This window comes from Henckelia pumila, chromosome 2 (assembly GCF_033568475.1).
Source record: "Henckelia pumila isolate YLH828 chromosome 2, ASM3356847v2, whole genome shotgun sequence".
NCBI lineage: Eukaryota > Viridiplantae > Streptophyta > Magnoliopsida > Lamiales > Gesneriaceae > Henckelia > Henckelia pumila.
In genome coordinates this window covers 198283262-198308785 of record NC_133121.1, presented here as the reverse complement: position 1 = coordinate 198308785, position 25524 = coordinate 198283262, and the positions used below count along the sequence as shown (strand labels likewise).

General features: G+C 36.9%; 1 protein-coding gene across 7 annotated transcripts in view; it reads right to left on the bottom strand.

Moving 5' to 3' along the window:
• LOC140880223 (protein ENHANCED DOWNY MILDEW 2-like) overlaps window positions 1-23130 on the bottom strand; it is a 28749-nt gene extending 5619 nt beyond the window's left edge. For 2 of the 7 annotated variants that reach the window (XR_012149613.1, XR_012149614.1), the window contains exons 1-14: window positions 22599-22721; window positions 21948-22395; window positions 21768-21861; window positions 21340-21396; window positions 21092-21231; window positions 20587-20683; window positions 20307-20405; window positions 18731-18975; window positions 18523-18612; window positions 18006-18443; window positions 16804-16951; window positions 12828-12929; window positions 11245-11337; window positions 4427-4468 (exon numbers count right to left, since the gene is read on the bottom strand). Coding sequence is in view for 5 of the 7 variants with exons in the window: in XM_073284486.1 (XP_073140587.1) it covers window positions 4427-4468; window positions 11245-11337; window positions 12828-12929; window positions 16804-16951; window positions 18006-18443; window positions 18523-18612; window positions 18731-18975; window positions 20307-20405; window positions 20587-20683; window positions 21092-21231; window positions 21340-21396; window positions 21768-21861; window positions 21948-22395; window positions 22599-22623 (2118 nt within the window). In the remaining 2 variants the exon portion in view is untranslated. Of the gene's footprint in view, window positions 1-4426; window positions 4469-11244; window positions 11338-12827; window positions 12930-16803; window positions 16952-18005; window positions 18444-18522; window positions 18613-18730; window positions 18976-20306; window positions 20406-20586; window positions 20684-21091; window positions 21232-21339; window positions 21397-21767; window positions 21862-21947; window positions 22396-22598; window positions 22789-22844 lie in introns of those variants that run through there. The other 5 variants (XM_073284486.1, XM_073284490.1, XM_073284488.1 and 2 more) reach the window with 4 other exon arrangements.
• Window positions 23131-25524: the final 2394 nt, after the last annotated feature.

The window sequence follows — 25524 nt, the reverse complement described above, 5'->3', positions numbered from 1 at the left end:
TGCTGCCCAATCCTTCCTTGGAAGCCATGCTCAGGACAAGTGTCTCAACTTGGTTTCCCACTCTAGTGTCAATGATATTTTATTATGGCATAGCCGGTTAGGTCATCCAAACTTTTCGTATTTAAAAAGGTTAGGGTTAAACAAGGAACTGGATGAGGTTAGAGGCCGTATACTTGGGCGAAAACCTCTGCCCAGCCTTTGGGAAGTGTTTTCTGAGGTCTGCACTCCGCAGTGAAGAAACTCATCGCCAAGTCATGCTGAAGCAGGTTGAACCCACTGTAGACTCTGAAGGCTCAGCCCTTGTGAGCTGAGAGATGGGATCTGAGGGCAGACCATTATGTGAGAAGTGCAAAAAACCATGGCACACTATAGACACGTGCTGTAAAATACATGGTAAACCAACCCATCTCAAGAAAAAGTTTGGCATCAACAGACCAGACACCAACAGATCGAACACCGGTAGTCGTGCTCTTCAAATAGGCTAAGAGATTCTGGAACGCCCTCATCCTCCTCAGATTCCCTCCTTTTCACAAAGGATCAGTTAGAGCACCTGTTCAAATTGTTTGACTCTCACCGTAACACATCCAATCCTTCGTTTTCCTTGGCCGTATTTGTTTATGTGCAAATATTGCAAACTTTATTGCTAACAGCATCTGGATTCTAGATTCAGGTGCAACAGATCATATGACGGGATCATCACATTTTTTCCCCTCATATGTCCCATGCGCAGGAAATCAAAAAGTTAAAATTGCAGATGACTTTTTTGCATCTGTTGCAAGGAAAGGGACTGTTATCTCCCCTTCTTTGACTCTTGTGAATGTGTTACATGTTCCCCCTTTATCCTATAATCTTCTGTCAATTAGCAAACAAACATTTGATCTTAATTGTCGAGTGATATTCTGGTCTTCTCATTGTGAATTTCAGGATTTGGCCTTGGGAACGATGATTGACAATGCTAGACAGGATGGTGGCCTCTACTCTCTTGCTGCCCAATCCTTCCTTGGAAGCCATGCTCAGGACAAGTGTCTCAACTCTGTTTCCCACTCTAGTGTCAATGATATTTTATTATAGCATAGCAAGTTAGGTCATCCAAACTTTTTGTATTTAAAAAGATTGTTTCCCAAGCTATTTATCACTAAAAATATTTCTACTTTGCATTGTGAATTTTGTGAGCTAGCCAAACATCATCGTTCTAATTTTCCATCTCAACCTTATAAAAGGTAGGCACCATTTCACATGATTCACAGCGACGTTTGGGGTCCATACAAAGTAAAAACTATTTATGATAAACGGTGGTTTTATCCTTCATTGATGATCATTCACGGATGACTAGGGTATTCCTTTTGAAAGATGAGTCTGATGCAGGAATCAGATTTCAAAAATTTTTCAAAATGGTTCAAACTCAATTCTATACTAGGATCAATATTTTTCGGAGTGACAATGGGGGAAATACTTTAATAATATGCTAGGAAATTTTTTCCAAGAGCAAGGGATCATTTACCAAAGTTCTTGTCCTCATACACCTCAATAAAATGGTGTGGATGAACGCAAAAACAAACATCTTCTTGAAGTTGCTCGAGCGATTAGTTTTGATTAGTTTTGCAACTAATGTTCCTAAATATCTTTGGGAGAGGCAGTTTTGACAGCCACCTATTTGATAAATACACTACCCTCTAGGATTTTGAATTTTCAATCCCTCATGAATGCTTTTCATAAAAACTTTCCCAACACGCACCTTATAACCAAATCCTTTTGAAATATTTGGTAGTCTAGCATTTGTTCATAACTTTGATCCTAGTATCTCGAAACTAGACCCCAAAGGCACGAAAAAGTATTTTTGTTGGTTATCCTGCAAACCAGCGGGGTTACAAGTGCTTTGACCCTGTTGCAAAGAGATTTTTTATCTCTATGGATGTCACATTCTTTGAAGGCCAGTCTTTTGACATCTCTCATCTTCAGGGAGAGTCCAAGTCAGTGAAGATGACCACTTAACAAACTCTGATTTTACTATAGATCTTGAAAATTCTGATTTTAATTATTCTGACACAAAAGTTGAGACAAGTGAGTAACAGTTCAAAGGGTTAGTATATACAAGGACGAAAGGCACACAAAAAGAGGGAGAACCTGTCTTGCAACAATGCCATGAGTCAACTAGTGAGCCTGATCATGAAACTCAGAATGAGATCTCGACAACTCACCAACATTGATCGTCCAATTGCACTGAGAAAAAGTACTCGAACATGCACCAAACACCCTATTTCAAACATTGTATCTTATAAAAATCTGTCATCCTCCTATTGTTCTTTTGTCTCTCAGTTAGACTCCATTAGGATTCCTAACAATGTACAGGAAGCTCTAGAGATACCTGAATGGAGAGAGGCGAGAAGGCTGATCTACCAAGTAGGAAATCTGTTGTAGGGTGTAAGTGGGTTTTTTCACCAAAATACTACTCTGATGGATCTTTGGAACGGTATAAAGCACGTTTGGTTGCCAAAGGTTTCACACAAACATATGGAATTGACCAAACAGAAACTTTCTCGCCAACAGCTAAACTCAATACAGTGCTAGTTATTCTCTCTGCTGCTGCAAATCTAGAATGTCTACTAAATCAGTTAGATGTGAAGAATGCGTTTCTAAATGGAGATCAAGAAGAAGAAGTGTACATGGAACCACCACCCGGATTTACGGATCGGTTTGGACCAAAGGCGTGCAAGTTAAAGAAATCACTTTATGGTCTCAGCCTCCCGGAGCGTAGTTTGAAAGATTTTCAAAATTCGTGAGAAGTCAAGACTACCATTAAAGACAATCTGACCATGCTCTTTTTACAAAAAAGTCCATTACTGGAAAGATTTCAGCACTAATTGTCTATGTTGATGATATAATTTTGACAAGTGGTGATATAAAAGAGATAAACAGATTAAAGAAGAGCTTGGCAAAAAAGTTCGAGACGAAAGACTTGGGGAAGTTGAAATACTTTCTTGGAATGGCGGTGGCAAGGTCGAAAAAAGGAATCATGGTATCCCAAAAAAAATATATTATGGATTTCTTGGAAGGACACAGGAATGAGTTGATGCAAACCATCCTATAGATTCAAATACAAAGCTAGGAGATATCAAAAATGGCAGTCTTGTGGATACATGGAGATACCAAAGACTGGTTGGAAGATTAATTTATCTGTCTCACCCGCGTCCTGACATCGCTTTCGCAGTAAGTATGGTGAGCCAATTTATTCACTCACCATGTGCAATACACCTTGAAACTGTATACCGAATTCTGTGGTATCTGAAGGGAACTCCAAAGAAGGGCTTACTCTTTGACCAAAATGTGGAACGAGAAGTTGAAGTGTACATTGACGCTGATTGGGCAGGATCGTTACTGATCGAAGATCAACCTCTGGGTTTTGTATATTTGTGTGGGGCAACTTGGTAACCTGGAGAAGCAAAAAACGAGTAGTTGCGAGACGCAAAGCGGAGGCAGGATTTAAGTCCATAGCACAAGGAGTGTGTGAAGTATTGTGGCTCAAACGAGTCATGGAAGATCTGAAGATGACACTGAATTTTCCCATCAAGTTGTATTGTGATAACAAGGCTGCCATTAGCATTGTTCACAATCCAGTTTTTCATGAGAGAACTAAGCACATCGAAATTGACAAGCATTTCATAAAAAAAAGCTTGAAGGCGGAGTAATTTGTATTTCATTTGTTCCAAGCCTATTACAAGTTGCAGATATTCTAACCAAGGGCTTATCTAGACAAACCTTTGAAGAACAAGTGAGCAAGCTGGGCATGATAGATATCCTCGCACCAACTTGAGGGGAGTGTCAAGTAGTTAGGATTTGATAGGGTTTAATTTAAACTAGGATTTTATATTATTAGTAAGATAGGATATTTCCCAGATTTGTTGGGATTTGATTTTATTCAGTTGATCTATATAAAGTGTACCAATCAATAACTCTATTATTGAGAAATAAGAGAACACGTTCTCCATCAATGTTTTTCATAATATCTGCAAATACTATTACCGAGTCATCACCAATGATCATGAATTTTGGGAGAAAAAAATAATCAACAACTAAACTGGAGTAACAAACAACATGCAAATCAATAGTTCATATTCACTAAGGTGATTTTCATTCCAAGAAAAATTATGCATCCATGAACAATATCAAAGAGATAAATTAAGTTTGATTTCGCAGTTGTGGCACAACTACAAAAACCTGAAGATATTTGTAAGAGAATATCACAGTGCATTTTTTGATATGTTGCTGCTTATACTAACAAATGACATTACAAGTTTTAAGGGAAAAAGAAACAAATAACATTAACTGTCTGCTAGATTTTAGTAGCCACTTGTTAAGACATTTGAGTACAATATACAATGCAGCATAACCAGATAGAGATAGACTGAGTAGAATATATTAGTCTTACCGTGTCACCGTTTTGGACATACCACCGTAGCCTGTTAACAACCTGCAAATTTGATAGATACTCGTTCATCCAACTTTCTCAAATTTCACAATAGAACACATATCATTCCTTACACTAATTAGAAGAGAATAGTCTAGGAGAGCATGAGAAAAAGAAGTCTAGGGAGAGTCTGGTTTTCAGGGCAGCAGAGAACAACCTAAGTTTGTAGGATAGCTTTGTGGAGTAAGTAGTTTCATATTCAAGCAATTTTTGTATATAAAATACCATGTGATCCTTAGCTATTATGATGTAAGAAAATCTACCTTGGACAATGAGACTAAGTTTTAGGACTACAAAAGAGTTACTGAATATTTGTATGACTCTAAGCTATTGGGAACCGATTGCTAAGAGCATATTTCGATTCTTTTACCTAGTTGAATAGTTAAACTTATATCAGTAGAAACAGAAAGGTGCCATAATATTTGTCGTTTCAATACGATATGAAGTCCAATTCTCTTATATTGTGATATTATGAAATGTAGAGAAATGAAAATAAATCAATTATTTGTATAGAATTATTAGGAAATATTTTATACCTATGCGTTGAGTTATTTTATGATAGCAAATATTCCGTCACTAAAGTTAGTCTTGCTAGTTGTGTATATAATGATGCACTTTGCAACATAATTAAGTAGAGAAAAGAATTATTGTTTACACAGCCAATACAATGTTCTTTATGTGTTCATATTTCTTTGATATGGTCTATAACATGGTATCAGAGCCATAAGCCTTTGATAACGCCATTAGGGACCTGGTGAAGAAACTATCTCTTTTGGAGTAAAAAATCAACTTGTGAAGAGGCGATCACACCTGGGCATCAAATCTGAAGCACCTGCAAATCTGAGAAGACGCTAAATTGTGTGGTTCAAAGGAACAAAAGAGCTCGGAAGGCGCGAACCAGGTTATGTGCCTAAAAACACAAGAGACGTATCCAGTAAACCCTAATGGGCTTGAATACTCATCGGTCCATCTTACCATTCATAAATTGAATGGAAAAATTTTCTAGAATGGGCTCAGTCTATTAAATTAGTTATCGATGGTAAATAGAGGCTGGGTTATTTGACGGGAGAGACAGCAGAACCACAGAATACAGATCCAAAGTGGAATTCATGGAAGTCCAAGAATTCCATGGTGATTGTGTGGTTGATAAACTCCATGGAACCGCCGATCGGGAAAACCTACCTGTTCTTGCCCACTGCGAAGGACATCTGGGAAGCTGTGAGGGACATGTGCTCTTATTTAGAGAATTCCTCACAGATTTTTGAGCTTAAAACCAGGTTGTGAAATTCAAAACAAGGGGAAAATAGTGTGATTGAATACTACAACGAGATGCGAAGGCCATGGCAAGAGTTAGATTTGTGTTATGAAGATACTTGGGAATGCAAGAATGACAGCGTAAAATACCAGAAGCGCATGGAGAACGATCGAGCATATGTTTTTCTTGCTGGACTAAATCGAGAACTAGATGTTCGTGGGAGAATTCCAAGGGATAAGCCTTTTCCATCACTTAGTGAAGTCTTTGCAGAAGTAAGGAGTGAAGAGGGCAGACACAGGGCAATGTTAAACGACAAGGGTAATGTTAAACAACAAATCCTTTTCTGCAGCTGAAGTTTCTGCCTTGGTGTCCAAAAATACTATAAGGTTCCCTGGCAACCAGCAGCTTCGACCAGGCCAAAAAAGAGAGGGAATCAGGTGGGAATATTGTGGCAAACCAAACAATACAAAGGAAATTTGTTGGGATTTGCGTGGTAAACCACCAAATTGGAAGTCAAAATTTCCCAAGCCAAAGGGTCGTGAGTCAAGAGCCAACCAATCTGGAACCGAGGATGAAATTGCTGCCACTACAGGGACACTTCTTTCAATAAGGAACAGCTCAATTGTATAAACTTTTCCAAATTACACAGTTTTCTAAATCCATCTCAGCTCCACCCTCTAGTTTCCTAGCTCAACAAGGTAATATGTTTCAGCATATAGCCTTTTATACATCCATTTTATCTGAGAATCCATGGATTATAGATACCGGGGCTACTAATCACATGGCAGGTTCATCTAGGTTGTTTTTCTCTAACACCCCATGTCTTTATCCCCAATAGCGGGAAAAAGGGGTCAATCAGTATTTTTGAAATCTTGAATCTTCACAGTGTTCTACATGTCCCCAATCTGTCTTGTAATTTATTGTCGATTAGTCAGTTAACTCCAGAACTTAATTGTTGTGCTAAATTTTTTCAAAATTCACGTGAATTTCAGGATTTGGATTCAGGGATGATGATTGGCAGTGCTAGGGAGAAAGGGGGACTTTACTACTTTGGGAACGTTGAGAAGTCCGACTCGCATGGACAAGCACAACAATCTAGCATGGAACCAAGTTCGAGTACTGATGATATATTGTTATTACAACGTAGACTAGGACTTGACATATTTTAAACATGTGTTTCTACCTTTATTTAAGAATAAAAGTTTTTCTGAATTCAATGCGAAGGGTGTCAATATGCCAAACATCATTGTACCACATATCCAACACGATCATATCAAGCATTTACACCATTTTCTCTTGTTCCTAGTGATGTTTGGGGACCATTTAAAATTCCTACAATTTCCGGAAAAAAATGGTTTCTCACATTTATTGACGATCAGACATGAATGACGTGGGTTTACTTACTTTCTGAAAAAGAAGAAGCTGAACAAGTTTTTAAATTTTTTTTACTATGGTTCAGACACAATTTCAGAAAAATATCAAGTATTTCGAAGCGATAATGGGAAAGAGTACTTTAATCAACTTCTAGGGGCATTTTTCACGAAAATGGGATAAATCATCAAAGTTCATGTGTCCGGAATCCCCAACTATAGCAGAAAGAAAAAATAGACATCTCCTAAAACTGGTTAGGGCTCTCATGTTCACTACTGGAGCACCCAAGTACTTATGGAGGAAGACTATTCCTACTGCTACCTATCTAATTAATCGAATGACATCTAGAATCTTAAATCTTAAATCACCTTTATCAATGTTTAAAGATTGCTTTCCCATGCCACATTTAGCTTTTGATTTACATCTTCGGGTGTTTGGATGTATAGCCTTTGTTCATCTGCATGATTGAGATAAATTGGATCCCCGAGCACTAAAATGTGTTTTTGTAGGGTATTCCCCTACAAAGAGAGGATATAAATGTTTTGATCCTCGAACAAAAAAGTTCTTTGTGACAATGGATGTCACATTCTTTGAGTCACAAACCTATTTTACTTCTCTTCGGGGGGAGAATATACTTGAAGATTTGTTTCCTAGCCTTGTTGATATACACACGAGTCTAGACCCACTAGCACTAGTACCAGAGTTAGGGTCCACTCATCAAGAAAATGAAACCGGGAAAATGTTTGACTATGTCTATGCGAGAAGACAACGGAAGAAAGAAGGCCCCATGATTCCACGCAACCATGAGTCTGAACCAAGAAAAGAATATAATGCCTCAGTCTCTCCTAATCCAAGTAAGAACTCTGATTTATCTTCTAATAGCATTGAGCCCCTTGCTCCCTAGATATTCCCATCGCACTTACAAAAGACAGTAGAGCATGTACCCAACATCTTTTGTCTAACCATATGTCCTACCAGAATATCTCTAAATCATATTCCAGCTTTATCTCTCAGTTGCATTGTGTAGAGGTTCCTAAGTCTGTACAAGAGGCTTTATCTGTTCCACATTGGAAGGAGGCTATGCTTGAGGAGATGAACGCGTTAAAAAAGAATGAAACCTAGGAGCTAATGCCTTTACCGAAATGAAAACAAATAGTGGGTTGTAAATGGGTGTTCAATATGAAACTAAACTCTGAAGGGTCGTTGGAGCGGTATAAAGCCAAGCTTGTTGCCAAAAGATTTACTCAAACATATGTAATTGATTATCAGGAGACTTTTGCTCCTGTAGCTAAATTGAATACAATTAGAATTTTACTCTCCGCAGCATTGAATCTAGATTGGCCGCTGCACCAGTTGGATGTGAAAAATGCTTTTCTCAATGGAGAATTGGAAGAGGAAGTGTATATGGATGCTCCACCTGGCTTTGAAGATCAATTTGGAGGAAGAATATGCAAGTTAAAAAATTCCCTCATGGACTAAAAGAGTCGCCACGAGCATGGTTTGAAAAATTCTCCACATCAGTCAAGAAACATGGCTACACCTAAGGACAATCAGATCACACAATGTTCGTGAAGCATACCAGTAGCGGAAAGGTGGCAATTTTGATCGCGTACGTCGATGACATAATCTTAATAGGAAGTGATGACATTGAACAACCATGCTAAAGAAATGCCTTGCATCAGAATTTGAGGTCAAGGAATTGGGTCCTTTTGCATTATTTCCTGGGAATGGAAGTTGTCAGATCGAGAAAGAATTTATGTTGCACAGATGAAGTATATCCTAGACTTACTTGGAGAAATTGGGATGACCGGCTGCAAACCCAGTGATACTCCTATGGACACGAACTTGAAATTGGGAAATGTGACTGAAGGAACTCCAGTGGAATTAAGGAGATATCAAGGACTTGTAGGAAAATTAATCTATCTTTCTCACACGGCCAGATATTGCATTTGTTGTGAGCATGGTGAGTCACCTTATGAGGAGCACTTGGAGGCGGTCTACAAGATCTTGAAATAGTTGAAGAGTACCCCTGGAAAAAGATTATTGTTCAAAAAGAGTAGCAAAAGAGCATAGAGTGTTTTACGGATGTTGATTGGGCTGGATCAACGGTATGTAGAAGGTCAACTTTAGGATACTGTACTTTTTTTTGGGGAAACTGGTCACTTGGAGAAGCAAAATACAAAATGTTTTGGCAAGAAGTAGCGCTAAAGCAAAACTGAGGGCTATGGCAAATGGGGTATGTGAACTACTGTGGCTTAAGAGGGTTCTTGAAGTGCTGAAGTTAGAAGTACAAGTTCCAATGAAATTGTTCTGTGATAACAAGTCAGCCATCAATATTGCAATTATCCAGTCCAGCAAGATAGAACTAAACATATTGAGATTGACCGGCATTTCATCAAGGAGAAGTTGGAAAGTGGTGTAATATGTATGCCTTTTGTTCCCAGACTGCAGATGACTTAACTAAAGGTCACTTTTGATTCGAAGATTTCACGAGCAAGTTGAGCGTGTTGAATATCTAGGCACCAATTTGAGGGGGAGTGCAGTGAAAATAAATCAATTATTTGTACAGAAATTAGGAAATATTTTATACATTACGTGTTGAGTTATTTTAGGATAGCTAATATTATGTCACTAAAGTTAGTCTTGCTAGTTGTGTGTATAATGAGGCGCCTTGTAACATAATTAAGTAGAGAAAAGAATTATTATTTACACAGCCAGTACAATGTTTTCAAAAAGTAATCCATGCTCCGTGAGTGTTATTGTGACGCTCGGGGCTAATAAGAAGACGGGGATTGATCGCCGGTGCCAATAGATTGCACGGACAATGAGCAGTTCTTGGCAGGCTTCTAGCCGAAGGGAGACATGAATGAACCGATTCCATGCCGGAATGAGAAGGATTTTAAGACTGTGTAGTTATAAGACTATACGGTTGAGGACTTAAAAGATTTGATAGGTACTACTCATATCAATATGTTGCATCTTCTTTTCGGGAGCTCATCACATAAGAACTCCAAAATTAAGCGTGCTTGACTTGGGACAATTATAGGATGGATGACCCCCTGAGAAGTTTTCCAGGGCGCGTGAGTGCGTGTGTGTGAGGACATAAGCACGATGGAAAGACCAGTCTTGGTACAGTGAGGACAGTTGTCGAATCTAAGACGTTACAATTATTGTTTAAATGACTAACTGAGAATTTTTTTTTACAATTAAGAAATAGCACTTTTGTAATATTTTTGAAGGACTACTATATATGTAAGTATTCATATCAATAGACAGCTTTTACCGACATACGAAGTGATTTTATCGTTCACTTCCCTTTTTACAGCTTGTGTTTTAGATATTCTTCTCAATAAAGACTGTTTGAAGTCTTGGAATCAACGATAAAGTCGAGTTTGAGTAGAATGCAATATAAGAGTTGACCTTCGTTCAAAGATTCCTTGTTGTTACTTCTATAATGCAACTCCCTGTTCCCTTGTTATTATATCTGTAATGACGCTTTTGTTGTGTTAATTTATGATAATGAATTTCTGGTTATTTTGCGAAGTTTGGCTTCGGAGATGTTACCGTGCCACATGTAATCAGCAAAGAGTTTTAAGAAAATAATTTTATTAATTCATCAAGTTATTGACAAAAGTATTATTATTTGTTGCTGCATAACCTGAATTTTTAAAAACGATAAACAATGACAAAAAGCAATACAATAATGTGTCTCTATTTTAGTATTTTGTATCAGCCGCCAAACTTTTGCTACATAGAATATCATTTGGCTTCTTATTTCTTCATAATACATCAAAACCGAAGCCAATTGAGATTATGTTTTTTAGGAAGAATTGGTATGACCACCAACGTGTTAAAGTACACTTCCATTTTTTCCCCATAAGCATGCCCTCTAGTTCTGACCTCAAAGCCACAAAAAGTATGTGGGCAATTGTCCATGGTAGAAAATTTTTCTCAATATTTTTAAAAAACTTTCAGATTTTAGTTTGAGATTGTGTTGTTGCAATGCCTCATTAATAATCATGAAAATGATTAGTTAAATACCCGTTAGGCCCTAACCATGGATCTTACACCATTTTATGTTGCAAGGATCATATGGCCTACGTGGAAATGAATTTTAAAATCGAATACTAGAAAAAACAAAATTCAACCTTACCTCCTTCAACTTGTCCACTTTCGTGAAGTGGCGACCAAAAGATGTGTAGCGTGTACCATGAATAAATGGACCAAGATAGACTTTGAGCCTTTTCTACAAGAGAAAAAAAAATTCGATAATATTTTGAAGTTTGAAATGAATATACCGGAAAATCTTTAACTAAATCAATCCATACATAATAAAAACACGAGCAAAAAATTCAAAGGGGAAACACCACCAAACTAGAGAAAGAAACTACAGCACGAACCTGAAAATAAAAATGGCTTTCTACCCTTCATTTTAACGAAAAGACAAATAAATGCAGCGTGAAGGAATAGCTTACAATGCACAAATATAAATATATGTGTGTGTGTGTGTGTGTGTGTAAGGGAAGGATGCATGCAATCAAAGCATAACGGGCCTCGGAAATACATCAATCACTATCCACTCATTGGTCAATAAATGTTATTTGAAGATAAATGTCATTGGAAGATATAATTGTTACAAATAGAAGTGCATAATTAATTATTCACTAATGTCATTGGAAGAAAGAAATAATTGATAACAAAGAGAGAAAAATAAAATGTACATGCAACTTTTATTGTTTTGCAAAATTTGGCATGAGAATATTGGATATTTGTTGCAAAACATGCAGCATATGAATCTGCAAGTGTTGTAACAAATTGAGATAGCATGCAGATGTCACAGTCGCACAAGCCAAAGCCCACCAGTTGCCATCCAAAGACTCAAGTACGAAAGCAATAACATATCAAAGATTCGCCCACAGCCCATTTTGAAAGGATGCACCATAGTTACTGGAGTTCGAAGGACTTTCGATTTATTGTATCTAGCATTTTTCGTTTGAATTGGTTGGATTATCCTTGGGGATATTATTTATCCAGTATTAGGCGGTTTATATTCTGATTTTTAGGTGGTTTATCTTTTGGTATTCCATTGGTTTTTAGAATATGATGCATGCTTGTATAAATTTTCTTTGAAAGGAAATCAATAAACAAGCTTCAAATTCGTTATCAGCAACTGTGCCAGAGATCGTTGGGTTCTATTCTATCTAACGAGTCCCAATCCATATTCACTCAAAATAGGCAAAAGCGGACGCAAAACACAAAAGAAAAATAAAGCCAAGATTGAGTAGTCTCGAGTTCATCGGCCCCGTAATCCATATCTCGTAAACGTGACAGCAGATTAGTGAAATAACTGAGAGAACTTGACAACTTATTCACATTTTTGAAAAAAAACAGTAACGTGATGACATATAAAAGAGCTTAATTTAATCCATATAGAAAGTCATATTTGTTATTTAAACTGATTAGTAAAATCCAGTTAGTTATACATTAAAATAAGGAGGTGCGAAAACCCCCATGTCATCTATGTGTTACAACTACCACACTTGTTTCAGTATGCATCTGTTTCACTTGTAACACCAGTTACACCATCATTAGAGAATTCTAGCGCTTCCTTGACAAAAATTACAGGATATTTTTTGATTAATTGATGAACAGGGTGTCAAGAATACCATATGCATAAATTATCCATAGAAGACCGACTAGCAATTTGTAAGCTATTTATATAATAAGAGCACTAACCTTCCATTTGATTAACTGAGTGAGAACGTCAGGTTCACAAACAGATTTTGCATCATCAATAGTACCCCCGTTTTCTAGTTTCTTTAGAGCAGCCCGAATGGCCTGAGAATATCAATCAGCAAAATTAAGGTGTTAGTAAATGAGGTGATACAATTGTCAAATGTTATGACCTAGAAGGGATCTATAATAGCGATGGCATTTGTATCATGTCCATTTCAAAATATCTCGTGATGACATTGCCATCTAAAAATCAAGAGGAGAAGAGAATAATTTTTTTTATTATTAATGAATAAAGACACACTAATTATAATTACAATGAAGAGATAAATAAACGAAGGAAACTATTCTACCAAAATAAATTATTCTGATTGATCCTAACTAATCAAATATCCGTGATTGATTATGTACAATAATTTACAAGAAATAGAAGATATTTGAATATTTTCTACATTCCCCCTCAAGCTTGGTTGTAGATGTTGATGGGACCAAGCTTTGCTTACAAGAAACTCATGAGCTTGTTTAGATAGTCCTTTTGTGAAGAGATCAGACAATTGGGAGGTATGGGAATATATTCAATATTGATGATGCTTTCATCCACCTTTTTTTATGAAATGACGGTCCACCTCTACGTGTCTAGTCTTATCGTGTTGAGCAAGGTTGTGAGCTATGCTAATAGCTAACTTATAATCTCAGTAGAGTAACATATAATCTTTAAATTGAATTTTTAACTCTTTCATCACTCGTCTTATCCAATGAGTTCACATAATCCATGAGCCATAGCTCTTTATTCTTCTTCGGCGTTACTCCTTCCAACCATGATTGTTTTTGCAACGCCATGTTACTAAATTTCCCCATAGTATCATATAATAACTAGAGGTCGATTTTCTATCATTGATTGGCCCTGCCCAATCTGCATCAGTGTATTACACTCATTCTTCGATCATTTGTCTTGGCAAAAAATAAGCCTTTCCAAGGAGTTTGTTTCAGGTATCTCAAGATTCTGCAAACTGCATTGAGGTGACCTTGACATGGCGGGAGCATGTATTGGCTGACCAGACTTATTGGAAAAGGCAATATTGGTCGATTGGTGTGTTGCTTGGCTTGCATCCCAACATGACAATTTCTTTCAACACGTCTAAACTGTATTTTCTTTGGGAACTGAAGTCCGTTTTTTGTTTCTAACAATCTTCATTCCCAGAAAGTATCTCAAATGTCCAAGAATTTTTACTTAAGATTCTCGTTCCGTCATTCTCTTGATTTTCTCCAATTCTTACTATCATCCCCAGTGACAATGACAGGGGAATTTTGACAGTGTTGAGTTTGGAAACGGGGGCTAAAGTTTCAGTGTAGTCAATCCCATAGGCTTGACTGAAACCTTTTGCCACCAGACGTGCTTTATGCCTTCCAATGGAGCCATTAGCCTTGTACTTGATCATAAACACCCATTTGCAATCAACAAAACCCTTCCCTTATGGTAATTCAACCAGATTCCAGGTGTTATTTTGTTTTATGGCATTTACTTCAAGAATATCAGCTTTTGACTCAGGAATAGCTAGTGCTTCCATGATAGAGTTGGGAATCAATTCACTAGATATTTTTGAGAAAAAAACACGAAATGTGGGAGACAAAATAGAATAGGAGACAAATTTGGGAATGGTGGTACAAGATCGAGTACCCTTTCTGAAGCTATTGGTATGCTAAGATCAAGAAATGTCCATGACTTGTTTGAGAATTCTATCATTGGTTCATCTTGTTGGCTTTGACTAGGATTCACGGTCTCTGTATTAACTTTAGGATCTTTCCTCCTTGAATAGGTAATATCCCACTGTCGTTGAACTGCCTTGTTTCGAAAACTTCTGGACCATTCGTTTCACTAATTTTTGGGCTGACTTGGATAGGATCCGAAACTTTGACTTGAATAGGATCATAAACATTTGCTGCATCCAGATTAACACCAAGTATAGCTAGGGTATCCCAGTATGACAAGCTTCATCATTAGTGATTCTAACATTGGTTCGACGAGAAAAAGGATAATAAGAATAGAAAAAACTTTGATCACCTGTCATATGGTCTGACACCCGGGAATCAATGATCCAAGGGGCTGTTGAATGTTGAGAAAAAAAATGATTTGGGATTAAAAGATTTTGTTATAGATCAGAAGCCAACATTGGGCTGGAAAGAGCATTGAGGCATGACTGGTTGATGAGTCTGCAATACTGTTCAATTTGTTCAATCTACTCTTTTGTGAAAGGAGCGGAAATACCAAAGGCAGCAGCTTTTTCTTGGCTAGATTGAACACGATATCCACGTCCTTCATTCTTTTAATGTTGCTGCCAATTTGTCAGCTTCCTATAGATTTCCCAATGTTTTTCCTTGGTGTGGCCTAGTTGATAGCAATGCTCACACCAAGGACGCTTATTTTGGCGCTGCCCGGTTAAAGGTATTTGTAGAGACCAAAAAGAAATTTTGGGTGCAAGTGGTGCAATTATCTCATCAGTAAGCATAACCTTGAGATGAGCTTCTTCTCATCAAACTTCTGCAAAAGCTTCCTCAGTAGAAGGGAATGGGTAACGTGCAAAAACAAGTCCATGTACCTCATCCAGATTACGATTGAGGCCTGCCAAAAAATCAAATACATGCTCCTTTTCAATGTTATGGCAAGTCCTGATACTACTTTGCGCACATTGGATTTTCTTCAAGGAATAAATCAATTTCTTGCCAAATATCTCGAAGATCAGAAAATACTGGTCACTGAATTTGAACCAACCGCAACTCAAATTTGGGAAGCATTGCCCGAATCATAATACATCTTTTGGGCAGTGTATCACACTTCTTTAGCCGTCTTGGACCAGAGAAAATGTATTAACATTGGCTGTGGGGTTCCATCGAATTAATAAGCCATGTGAGAACAATAGAGTTCTCGCCAACCAGTTTGTGAATGCTGGATCCTTGCAGTCAGGTAATGACAGTTCACCCGTGAGATGGCCTAATCTTCCTCGTCCACAGACGACAACCTTCACGGACTGTGCCCACTATAGGTGATTTCGATCATCTAATTTATGGGTTGTGATGTGAAGTGTGGAAGCATAGCCTATGGAGAGAAAGGCGATGGGAACAAGGGTTTTGCCAATGGACTTTTCAAGCGTTGCATCATCGAAGAAGAATTGGTGGATCTGAATGACATATTGGAGGTTGATGAACCCTTAGGCTCTTGATACCATAAAAATTAAGGGGAGAAGAAGCAATAATTTTTGTATTATTAGTGAACCAAGACACTATTTATAATTAGAATGAATGGATAAATAAAGGAAATAATTCTACCAAAATAACTAATTATAATTGATACTATCCTATCCAATATCCGTGATTGATTTTGTACGATAATTTACAAGAAATAGAAAACATTTGAATATTTTCTACGACAACCAACAGGAGATAAGATTCCAGGATAGCTTTCCAAATCACATGAAAAAAATTGTGAAACAAAAACATGGTCATTGAGAAATCAAACAGAGTTTAACTATGCTAGAAGTGAAATGATGTTAAGTACTTCAGAATAATCGGTGGGATAAGTAACGTTGGGTTATAATCGTGGACCTTGATAAATTGGGTCTATCCAGTTATCAAGAGAATTCTAGAACCGATAGCTTTGAGAAGAGGAAAAAAGTTAGGATGCGAGAATATAAATTAGGCAAGATAGAAGAAAATGGGATCCATTAATGTTTATCGAGTTTTGTTCCTACTAGCTTGTGCTAGGGTTTTGAATAGCTTACGCTAGGGGCAAGAGAGTGATTGCATTCTTTTTCTAAAAAGATTTTATCCTTGGCTGACATATTTCTCAAATTATATTTCATATTTCGTATTAGTAAATCTGTCTTCCATTTTCATTAGTTATTATTTGCAGAATTGAATGTCTTAGGAGATTTAGATCCTAACACAAGACCATGTAAATTAACCCATGAAAAGACAAACCTACCTTCACCATGCACTCCACCTTCCCCATGGTAATTGACTTGTCAAGTTTGCTATTTGTCGGATATGCAAGAGTACACTTGCTGCTCCGTTCTTTTAGGAATTCCTTCATGTTCATCGAGTCGGTTGTACTTTTTATTAATCTATGTATTCTGCAAAAATAAAATGTCACATTAAATAGAATAGTTAAACAAGTGCTGTTGAAAATTAATCTATAATAGTTTGTAATACATTCACAATTTTATTTACACATATGAAAGTATGTGTTAACTATGATGAAAATTTTTCCCTAACTACATAACAATACAATCATATCAAACAAATATTGCAAACTTAATTCTATTTTGATTCTACAATATAATTTTGATTTCTAATACTCCCCCTTAATTTGAGGGTGAAATCTCATATGGAAGTGTTCAACTTAAAGCACAAAATAGCTTAAAAAGATTCTTATATGATACTAAAATCAAAACTAGAAAGATAGAGAGCAAACAAGCAGGGACCTATTCATGATCTTCAGTAGAGCAACAACAAACCATTTTCGTAATTGTGACAACAAGGAAACACGTGTAGAGAAACAGCAAACCATTTTCGTAATTCTGACAACAAGATGGTAACATGTATCAAAAGTGCACATAGTAAAATCACCAATGATTCAATTCGTCACCATGAAAGCAACAACGTTGGAAGAGATAATTGAATGCGGCAACAATTCATTCAGGTGAAGTAGCTGGAAATAAATTTTCTGGTTACTGTTCTCGTCAACGGCAACCAGTTTATTTTTTGGTCTTTTTAGTTTATTTTCGTGAAAAGATTTTTTTAACAGCACAAGAGGCAGAAAAACCCAGACTGGGATTCCTTGGATACAACATTGAATTTTAAATAATAGAATATGGTAAATGATAGAACACAAATTTACATAGTTCAGCCACAGAGCCCCAAATCAACAACACAATGCACGAATATATAGAAATCCTATTAATATCTCTTAGTTTAGTTTTCAATCACAATTCTTTATATAGGTGGAAATATAAATGATAAATTTGCAGGAAAGTATATCTATGTAATAGTTAAATCATATGAGAGATTTATCATAATTCTAAAAATATCGTATTAGATTCTACAACATATTTCGGATTTCAAACATGAATTTATGCCAATGAAATGCTAACCTTAGATCAGATAATAATGAAAACAAGTTATTACCGCTTTTCCATTTCTGTATCTCTTAAAGTCCCGGAACCTCCAGCTAGAACATTTTGCGCCATACTCTTGGCAGGAATTTTTTTGGTAACTTGCATGGACGTCAACCAATCACTTTTTCGGATCAACTTGATTTTCCCAATTGCGAATGTTTCTTTCAGCTGTTCCCTTTCAGATATAGTAGCATTCTGTGGAATGCTTGGTCTTGAGTTTGTTTTAGAAACCTTTCCTTTAAGAGTTTTCTCACTTCCGCTTATAATGTTGTCACTCCTAATTATGTCTTTGCGTAGGTGTTTTGCTTCCACTTCCAACCCTGTAAGAGTTCCATATGTCTTACTCCTCCTTTCCAACACCACCTGTTGCAGTTCATTTTCTGAAACATAGGGGAACAGCAGATGATTCCTTTTAGGTGTGAGAAGTTTGCTATTGATTTTATGGTCCCTGAATAAGACGTGATTGGAAAGTAAGCTCATAAATGAGTAAAATTTAAATAAATAACAGTCAGTCTAGTAAAGCTCACATGCAATATATCAATGTTCGTTTGGGCAAAAGATCATCCCAAGCCCTTTGTGGGATTCCCATGACATCATTGCGTTTAAAAGAAATATCCCTGTCCATGTCATGAATACATTGGAACAAGAAGATAGCAGCATATTACTCTAACGTTTCTGGAAGAGAGAGTGAAGAGAAGGGGGGGTTTAGTAACAATAAAGAAAGTTTAGGACAACCTGGGCAGGCATTTGCGGTGGTATACTTTAGGACAGCGCCTACATATTGCAAATCGCACATCAGGACTGCCATTTTCAACTTTCTTACAAACAAAGCATTTATGTGCAGGGCAAGTAAATGAATCTCCATCTTCAATTAGTTTTCGAAGTTTTTGGGCTTTATATTCATCGTCGGTGAATATCATCTCTGAGACACACTTTGGATGATAGAATCGCCCACATGTTGCAGAGACACAAGCGAAAACCTTCAAAAATTAGATATTCATAGTGTAAGTTATAAGTCATCAAGGAACCCACTCATTTCTGGATTGTGAACCATTTTTATGTCCTAAAACTAACACATACAGAAGGAACCATTTCTACCCACTGTAAATAAGGTACAACTTGTCCTAACAATCCGCTGTAATCATCCCCTCTACTTCATTAAATCTTGGCGATTAAAATGAGCTCTATTTCCTCAATGTTCTCTTCCATTGGACATGAGAAGAGGGAATTTTCAAGTATAATGAGGTAAACAAAAATAGAAAGCAACACAAAATGTAGCAAGACAGTAGCATTAGAGATGAAAATTTGTATCACAACAATGCCATTTATCTGCAGCTAAAGTACCGTGCACTCGTGCAGTCATTAACATGGACTCGTAATAATACGCCACTGCTTAATTGCAAACTTTTTTTGTTAATTATCAAGAATGGAACGTTTCCACAAGATCAAGAACATTTCAAATGCCACTGTGAAAGAAATGCAGGTGTGACAATGGGAAGTCTGTTGTCATATGTTTGCAGCTCCCTCACGCAGTCATATGTCAAATAATAGTGCGGTGAAATCTAACATAATGTTATTCATGTGAACTTCTCATTATCAGCAATGCATTTGCTATGATGGCTGCCGATGCAGTAAAAAGATTCAACGTCTTCATCTTTCTTAAGACAAAGTACAGGAATAGTCACCACTTTGTTTAATAACTTACTAACATTTGTAATGGTATTTTCAAGTTTTACAAATAACTCACTTCTTAGTTATTTTAGTTCAGAATATATTTAACATGGTTGAGCATTACTTGGTCTGCCCTGTACCACATAAATATACAGTAGAGGCATCAAATAATTTCAGGAAAAAAAAAGATCATTTAACTAATCTTTAAGTTAAAAACTGATTTTCTAATCCGGCATATGACAAGACTCCAGTGTAAATATCGTCTTCCCACATAAGATTTAATATCAAGGTAAAATATGGGAAAACCCGGAAAAGTTTAAAGCATGATTCTATGCACGCATTACGTAGAAACTTGGATAGGCTGATAGTTGGTTGCATAGTTCCGTGCATCTCATAAAATCTTAAGCAACGAATTAAGCCGAAATATTTTGAAACTGTTCTCATTGAGATTTTCATGCATCTTCAAGTGCTTCATAGAGAGTCTCCATACTCTGAAGGCATTCTAAAGTTTTACTAATGTTATACTGCTAAAATAAAAACTATTAGGTTAGCTCTAAGCATCTGAAATGTGAAACACTGAAAGCAAAATGGGGAATCTTCATATATTTACATGCTACAAATTGTCAAAAACTTGTCGCACCTCTGCACCCAAGGATTTATCAGAAGAACCCAGCTTGCCACAAATGAAGCATTGATGCAGTTGATACTGGCAATTCGGGCACATAAAAGTTGGAATAGCCTGCCAGACAATCATAGTCATGCTTCCAATTGAGATACTGATTCAGTTAAAAGTAAAAAAATAAGGTTCTGCTCTCCAGCACACACAGAGATGTCTCAGATACACAATCAAGAAAAGAAGAAACAGGTGCATGTGGAGAGGAAGGAATAACAGAGTGGCTTGAAAAAGGTACATCTCATACTTCAACTTGGTCATTTGTATAACCCAGAGATTCACAAAGAGAACCAGCTCCAGATTCTATAGTTGGATGAAAGGATCTCATGCAGTTCCCTTCACAACTGCATCAAGTAAAATGCAAAAGTCACAAGACTAGCTATCAGAAAGATGCATGAGCCATGATATGGTGTCATGTACTTGTCAGTACACATAAAAGGCAGTACTGGAACTAAAATAATTTCACTGTTAGGGCCATGATTATTATAGTGCATAAAAAAGCCTTTATCTGATAAAATTCAGAATATGAAAATGGGTAAAAATCTATATCCCTACAAAACAATCACACGTGGAATTAGTGACTCGGGAAAGAGTTTCAGTTGATACGTTGTGAAGTAATCAAATCCCTTCAACGAGTACAAGTTTTAATGAGTAATCAAATCTCTTCAATGAATTAATCAAATATGATCTTTCCTACTTACTGTAGAATCATGCATCTAGAAACAACGTGAAGGTAAAAAATATGTGCATACCATAATATGTTACCACCATCATCGCATAATGCACAAACACGATCAAGCAGTGTGTCACTGCTTCCGTCATTGTCATCATTAACACCACTACTATCATTCTCGTCATTCATAGATCTCAGTTTCTTCCATGTGCAATTTAGCTGCAAAACAAATGCTTACATTCTCGAATTTGATCAGAAAAAAAGAAAAAAACAGCCTGTCAAAGAAACTGAATCAAGTGACTGAAGTTCACATCTTACTAAACTCACCTCATTACAAGAAGCTTTCCTCTTTCCAGACATCTCAGAAAGGAAAATAGATAGACTCTGTTTTATCAGATAACTCGTTATGATATGGTGAATATATAACATACCACAATAAATAAATCAATATGGGAAAACTTCATATCACACTAAAACTAATGTCTATTTTCTATTTTTTTAAAAAAAGGAGGATAAACTTCATGTAACTTTTGATAGCTTCTCCATAAAGACTCGACCTACAAGGTGTTAACTGCAACAAAACCTCGACAGAGACAAAGTTATACGTCTCATTTGCAAGAGGAACTCTTAAAAAAAAACAAAATGCATTGGTGAATAGAAAGAACGCAAGACATCAAATTGCACCAGAAATCTCACATTGTATCATGCAAAAAACTGCCCTTTTCCAAAAATAACATAAAAAGGGACTTAGTAACCTTGGCTTTCTCAATGTCTTTATCCCTCAAAGCAGCTTCAGTTATCCATGGCAAGTGGTCCGCAAGTCTGTTTTCAGGAGGAGCCTCAAGTGCGCTGCATGAAAGCAAATGAGACAGAAATTACCAGAATAATCTAGGAAGAACTAAAGTGATAAGTGGTACACGACTGCGAATGCCGACCTTAAGGTTTTCCGAATGTGTTCCCTTATGACTTCCTCAGATCCATCGGAGTTCCTTTTCATGAAATGTAGGCATTTAACAGCGGCTGACACTGTCCTAGCAATAGCTTCATAAGATTCATGAGGTGTTTGGAGCTCAAACCATCCCTGCCCCGAATCCAAAAGGACATGAATTTCTGGAAGGAAAGGATAAAGCTCAATTCTCCATGCAATTGCTTTCTTGAAAGTTTTTTGAAGCCCTCCACCAACTTTTCCTACCAGAAACAAGTGTCCAGTTTTTTCCTCTTTATCATCAACCTTGTCATTCCCCCAAAGGGAGAGAGTGGAAAATGAAATAGGCTGTCCCTTACTATCAACAAAACGATAGTCTGTCACACGATTTTCTACAATTTCACCCTCTTCCTCCGAGGACGATGGCATAGGTCCAATACAGTGAGATACAGAAAACACTGCATTCAGATACCGAAAACAATAAGAATTTCATGTTATTAAGGATACACAACTCACAACAACAAGAAACATAAGAGGAAAAATGACTGCATTCAGACATTACGCATTGTCGCGGGACATGATCAGACTCATCCCTAAAAGCCATTGATTGCCCAACTCCATTTTTAAAAAAAAAAAAAAAAATTCTTTCATTAAAATATACCTCTAACCCAAGAACAGAAATCCATCTCTCGCTATTTTCTACATCATGGAGTACTAATGGGTTTAAAAATTAACAACTGAAATAAAACCTGCCAAGAAACAGGATCAAACCACTCTATGACTAACAGCAGATGTCTTGTTACAGGATTTTCAAACCAAAATCAACAAAAATACTTCCAAGAAAAATTTCTGGGCCTCATGCGAAGAGGACGTGAAGGTAAACGCAACCAGAGGGAGAGCGTTATACATTTATGGTGTTCAGGGTCTTTCCACAACCCGAAAAACGCGGAAGAAGGGAAAGTGGGACGTTGGTTTCCGGTTCATATTCTCATTCCCATTTTGCTTTTCTTCAAATTTTTGCGAGTGCGAGTGATTTTGAGCATCACATTGAAGGCAAACACAGAAAGAGAAGAAAGACCAAAAGCAAAAAACACAAAACCAATGGTTGAATGAACTTTGATCAGGAAGGAAACAGTGGAACAGCCAGTGGCGAGAAGATGAAGAAAAATGCCATTGGTGGGAATTCTGGTTAATAGTGGTCCATGACCACAGTCGTACAGTTGCTTTTTGTTGTTATTTGAATCGAACTTTTGGCATTTTTGGGAATGTATTGCTTGGTTGGCACGTATGGCTTCTTGAAAGCAGTCCACCACTTATGGAATGCTATTAATTAATTGATGCTTTATTTACTATTTAAATTTTGTTACCATATTCTGGACGTCAATATAATCAAAAATTGATCATAAAGTCATATTCAAATTTAAAAAAAGGTCATATAAAATCGTGATTAAATCAATTTATTCGATCTTATCTCCAATTTTTTGTACCTATAAATTTGTCATTCATATAACACATTCGATATATTGAATTTACTTGTTTTATTTGCATTATTTTTTGATTAGTTTTTCATTTATTTTACAACACGTTATCAGCACAAATTTGCTATTATTTTACTTCAAATTTAATTGGTTTTTAATGAAAAGTTATGCAATTCATCCACAACCATCGATTCTTGATTGTCTTGTGCTGTTGTTCAATTATATATTTTTCCTAAAATCATCTATGCTGCACTTCACGTCACCCACCACCACCAATATTGAATTTCTTGTATCTGATTCCATGCATGATTATTTTTTTAATCTATAATAGGCATTAATTTTCTTATTCGTTGGATTCAAAATAGACGATGGTCAATATTTATTCTTTGCTTTTGATTCAATATTAGCATACTAGTTAACGTTCATACACTAATACACATGACGAAATTTGTCACATACACAGTACTAATTTTAATTCACATTGATGTAGCCAAAAAAATACAAATACTCAAATTACGTAAATCAGGGTACGAAATCCAACTGGTTTGCAAGCGGAATCGCGTAAGGTCCGTAAGCTTGTCAGCGTAAGGTGCGTAAGATGAACCTTGCATCGTAAGGTATTTATGTAGCGTAAGCTGAAACTTCGTGGATCTTCATCTACGTCACGAACACACGTCAGAGGCACTGGGCGATTTCTCAGCGTAGACACTCTGACGCTCAAGTCAGCAAAGAGCACAATGATAATCTCCAAAAAATAAGAGATTTCTATCAAATTAGAGAGAAAAATGATGATGTACCATGAACATGGAGAACACGCTTGGGTCTTGGGCCCTTGTAACTTGGGCTTGGATAAAATTGGGCAAAAATCAATACATCATGGATTTAATTAATAAACTCGTATCCAATGTTTTTGATATCCGTTCAAGAAGGTGAGAAGACTTTTCTTCTTGTTACGCGCTTATTGAGGAATATTAATATTATTGTTATTATTAACTTTTGTCTTCTACTGTTTAGGCTCTTGACGATATTGTTGTACGCTTCTTCGTCTTTGGTGAATTATGGCCGATAAGTGTAAAAAAAATTTAACTTGGCCATCTCATGTACCTTACTAGCTGTGTCGTTTCTCCTCGGTTGTTTATGTGTTTTTTTGATCTATTCCTTCATTATGCCTCTTCCTGTTGTAGAATTGTTCGTCACGTGATTTATTTTGGGTGGGGGTGAGATGACAGAGACATCGGCTGGTGGTGAGAATAATGGCGCGAGCGGCCAGGCGCGATGGCGGGGGCGTGTGACTTGGCGTGAGGAAAGTCATGTTCTTCACCGATTTCCGTGGTCTCGAGGTTGTGATTTCTGGATGTTTTTTGCAAGCCATGGCATGGTGGTCATTACTCGCTTTGGTCGACGATGGTGCGGCTGGGTTTCATTCACTAGCAAAACGTGAGGTTTTGGGACATGTAGTGTAGTGACCAGCACCGTGATCACCTAATAATCAGAACTTAGACATAAAATTAAACAATAGATAATCTAGATCAGAGATAAACTACGAAAACTCAATACTAAATAAATAACTTAATACCATAAAGGTAAAACCTAGTGGCTGACCCCACAATCTTGCCTTGGTCACCACCCAATCTCCAACTCCTTTGGAGAACTACTTGCAACTGTCTCATTGAATGAGGTGTCCAGACAAACAGAAACAACTGGACGTGAGCATAAAATGCTCAGCACGAGAGTATGAGTATATAATTATTATATGTGCATGAATGCAAATGTATCGGGTATCAAGACATACAGGTCAAGAAATAAGCTCAAAGACCAGGGTCAAGGTATATAGCACGTTGCGCCGGCGCATCAGGAGGTGACTCCTATACTCAGTGGATAATGATGACCTAATACTAGTACTACTGTCCAACCATAACGGTGATCTGACACATGACTTACGTATCCAATCATCCACCACTTGTAAGGTGAGCGCCCTACTACAAGATATCTCGAAGATACATGATCAAGATGCTCATGTATGCAACATACAATAATGACATGTTATACAATTAATGTCATATAAAACATGCAACCAAATAATACATGCATACTCAGTCTGGATATCTC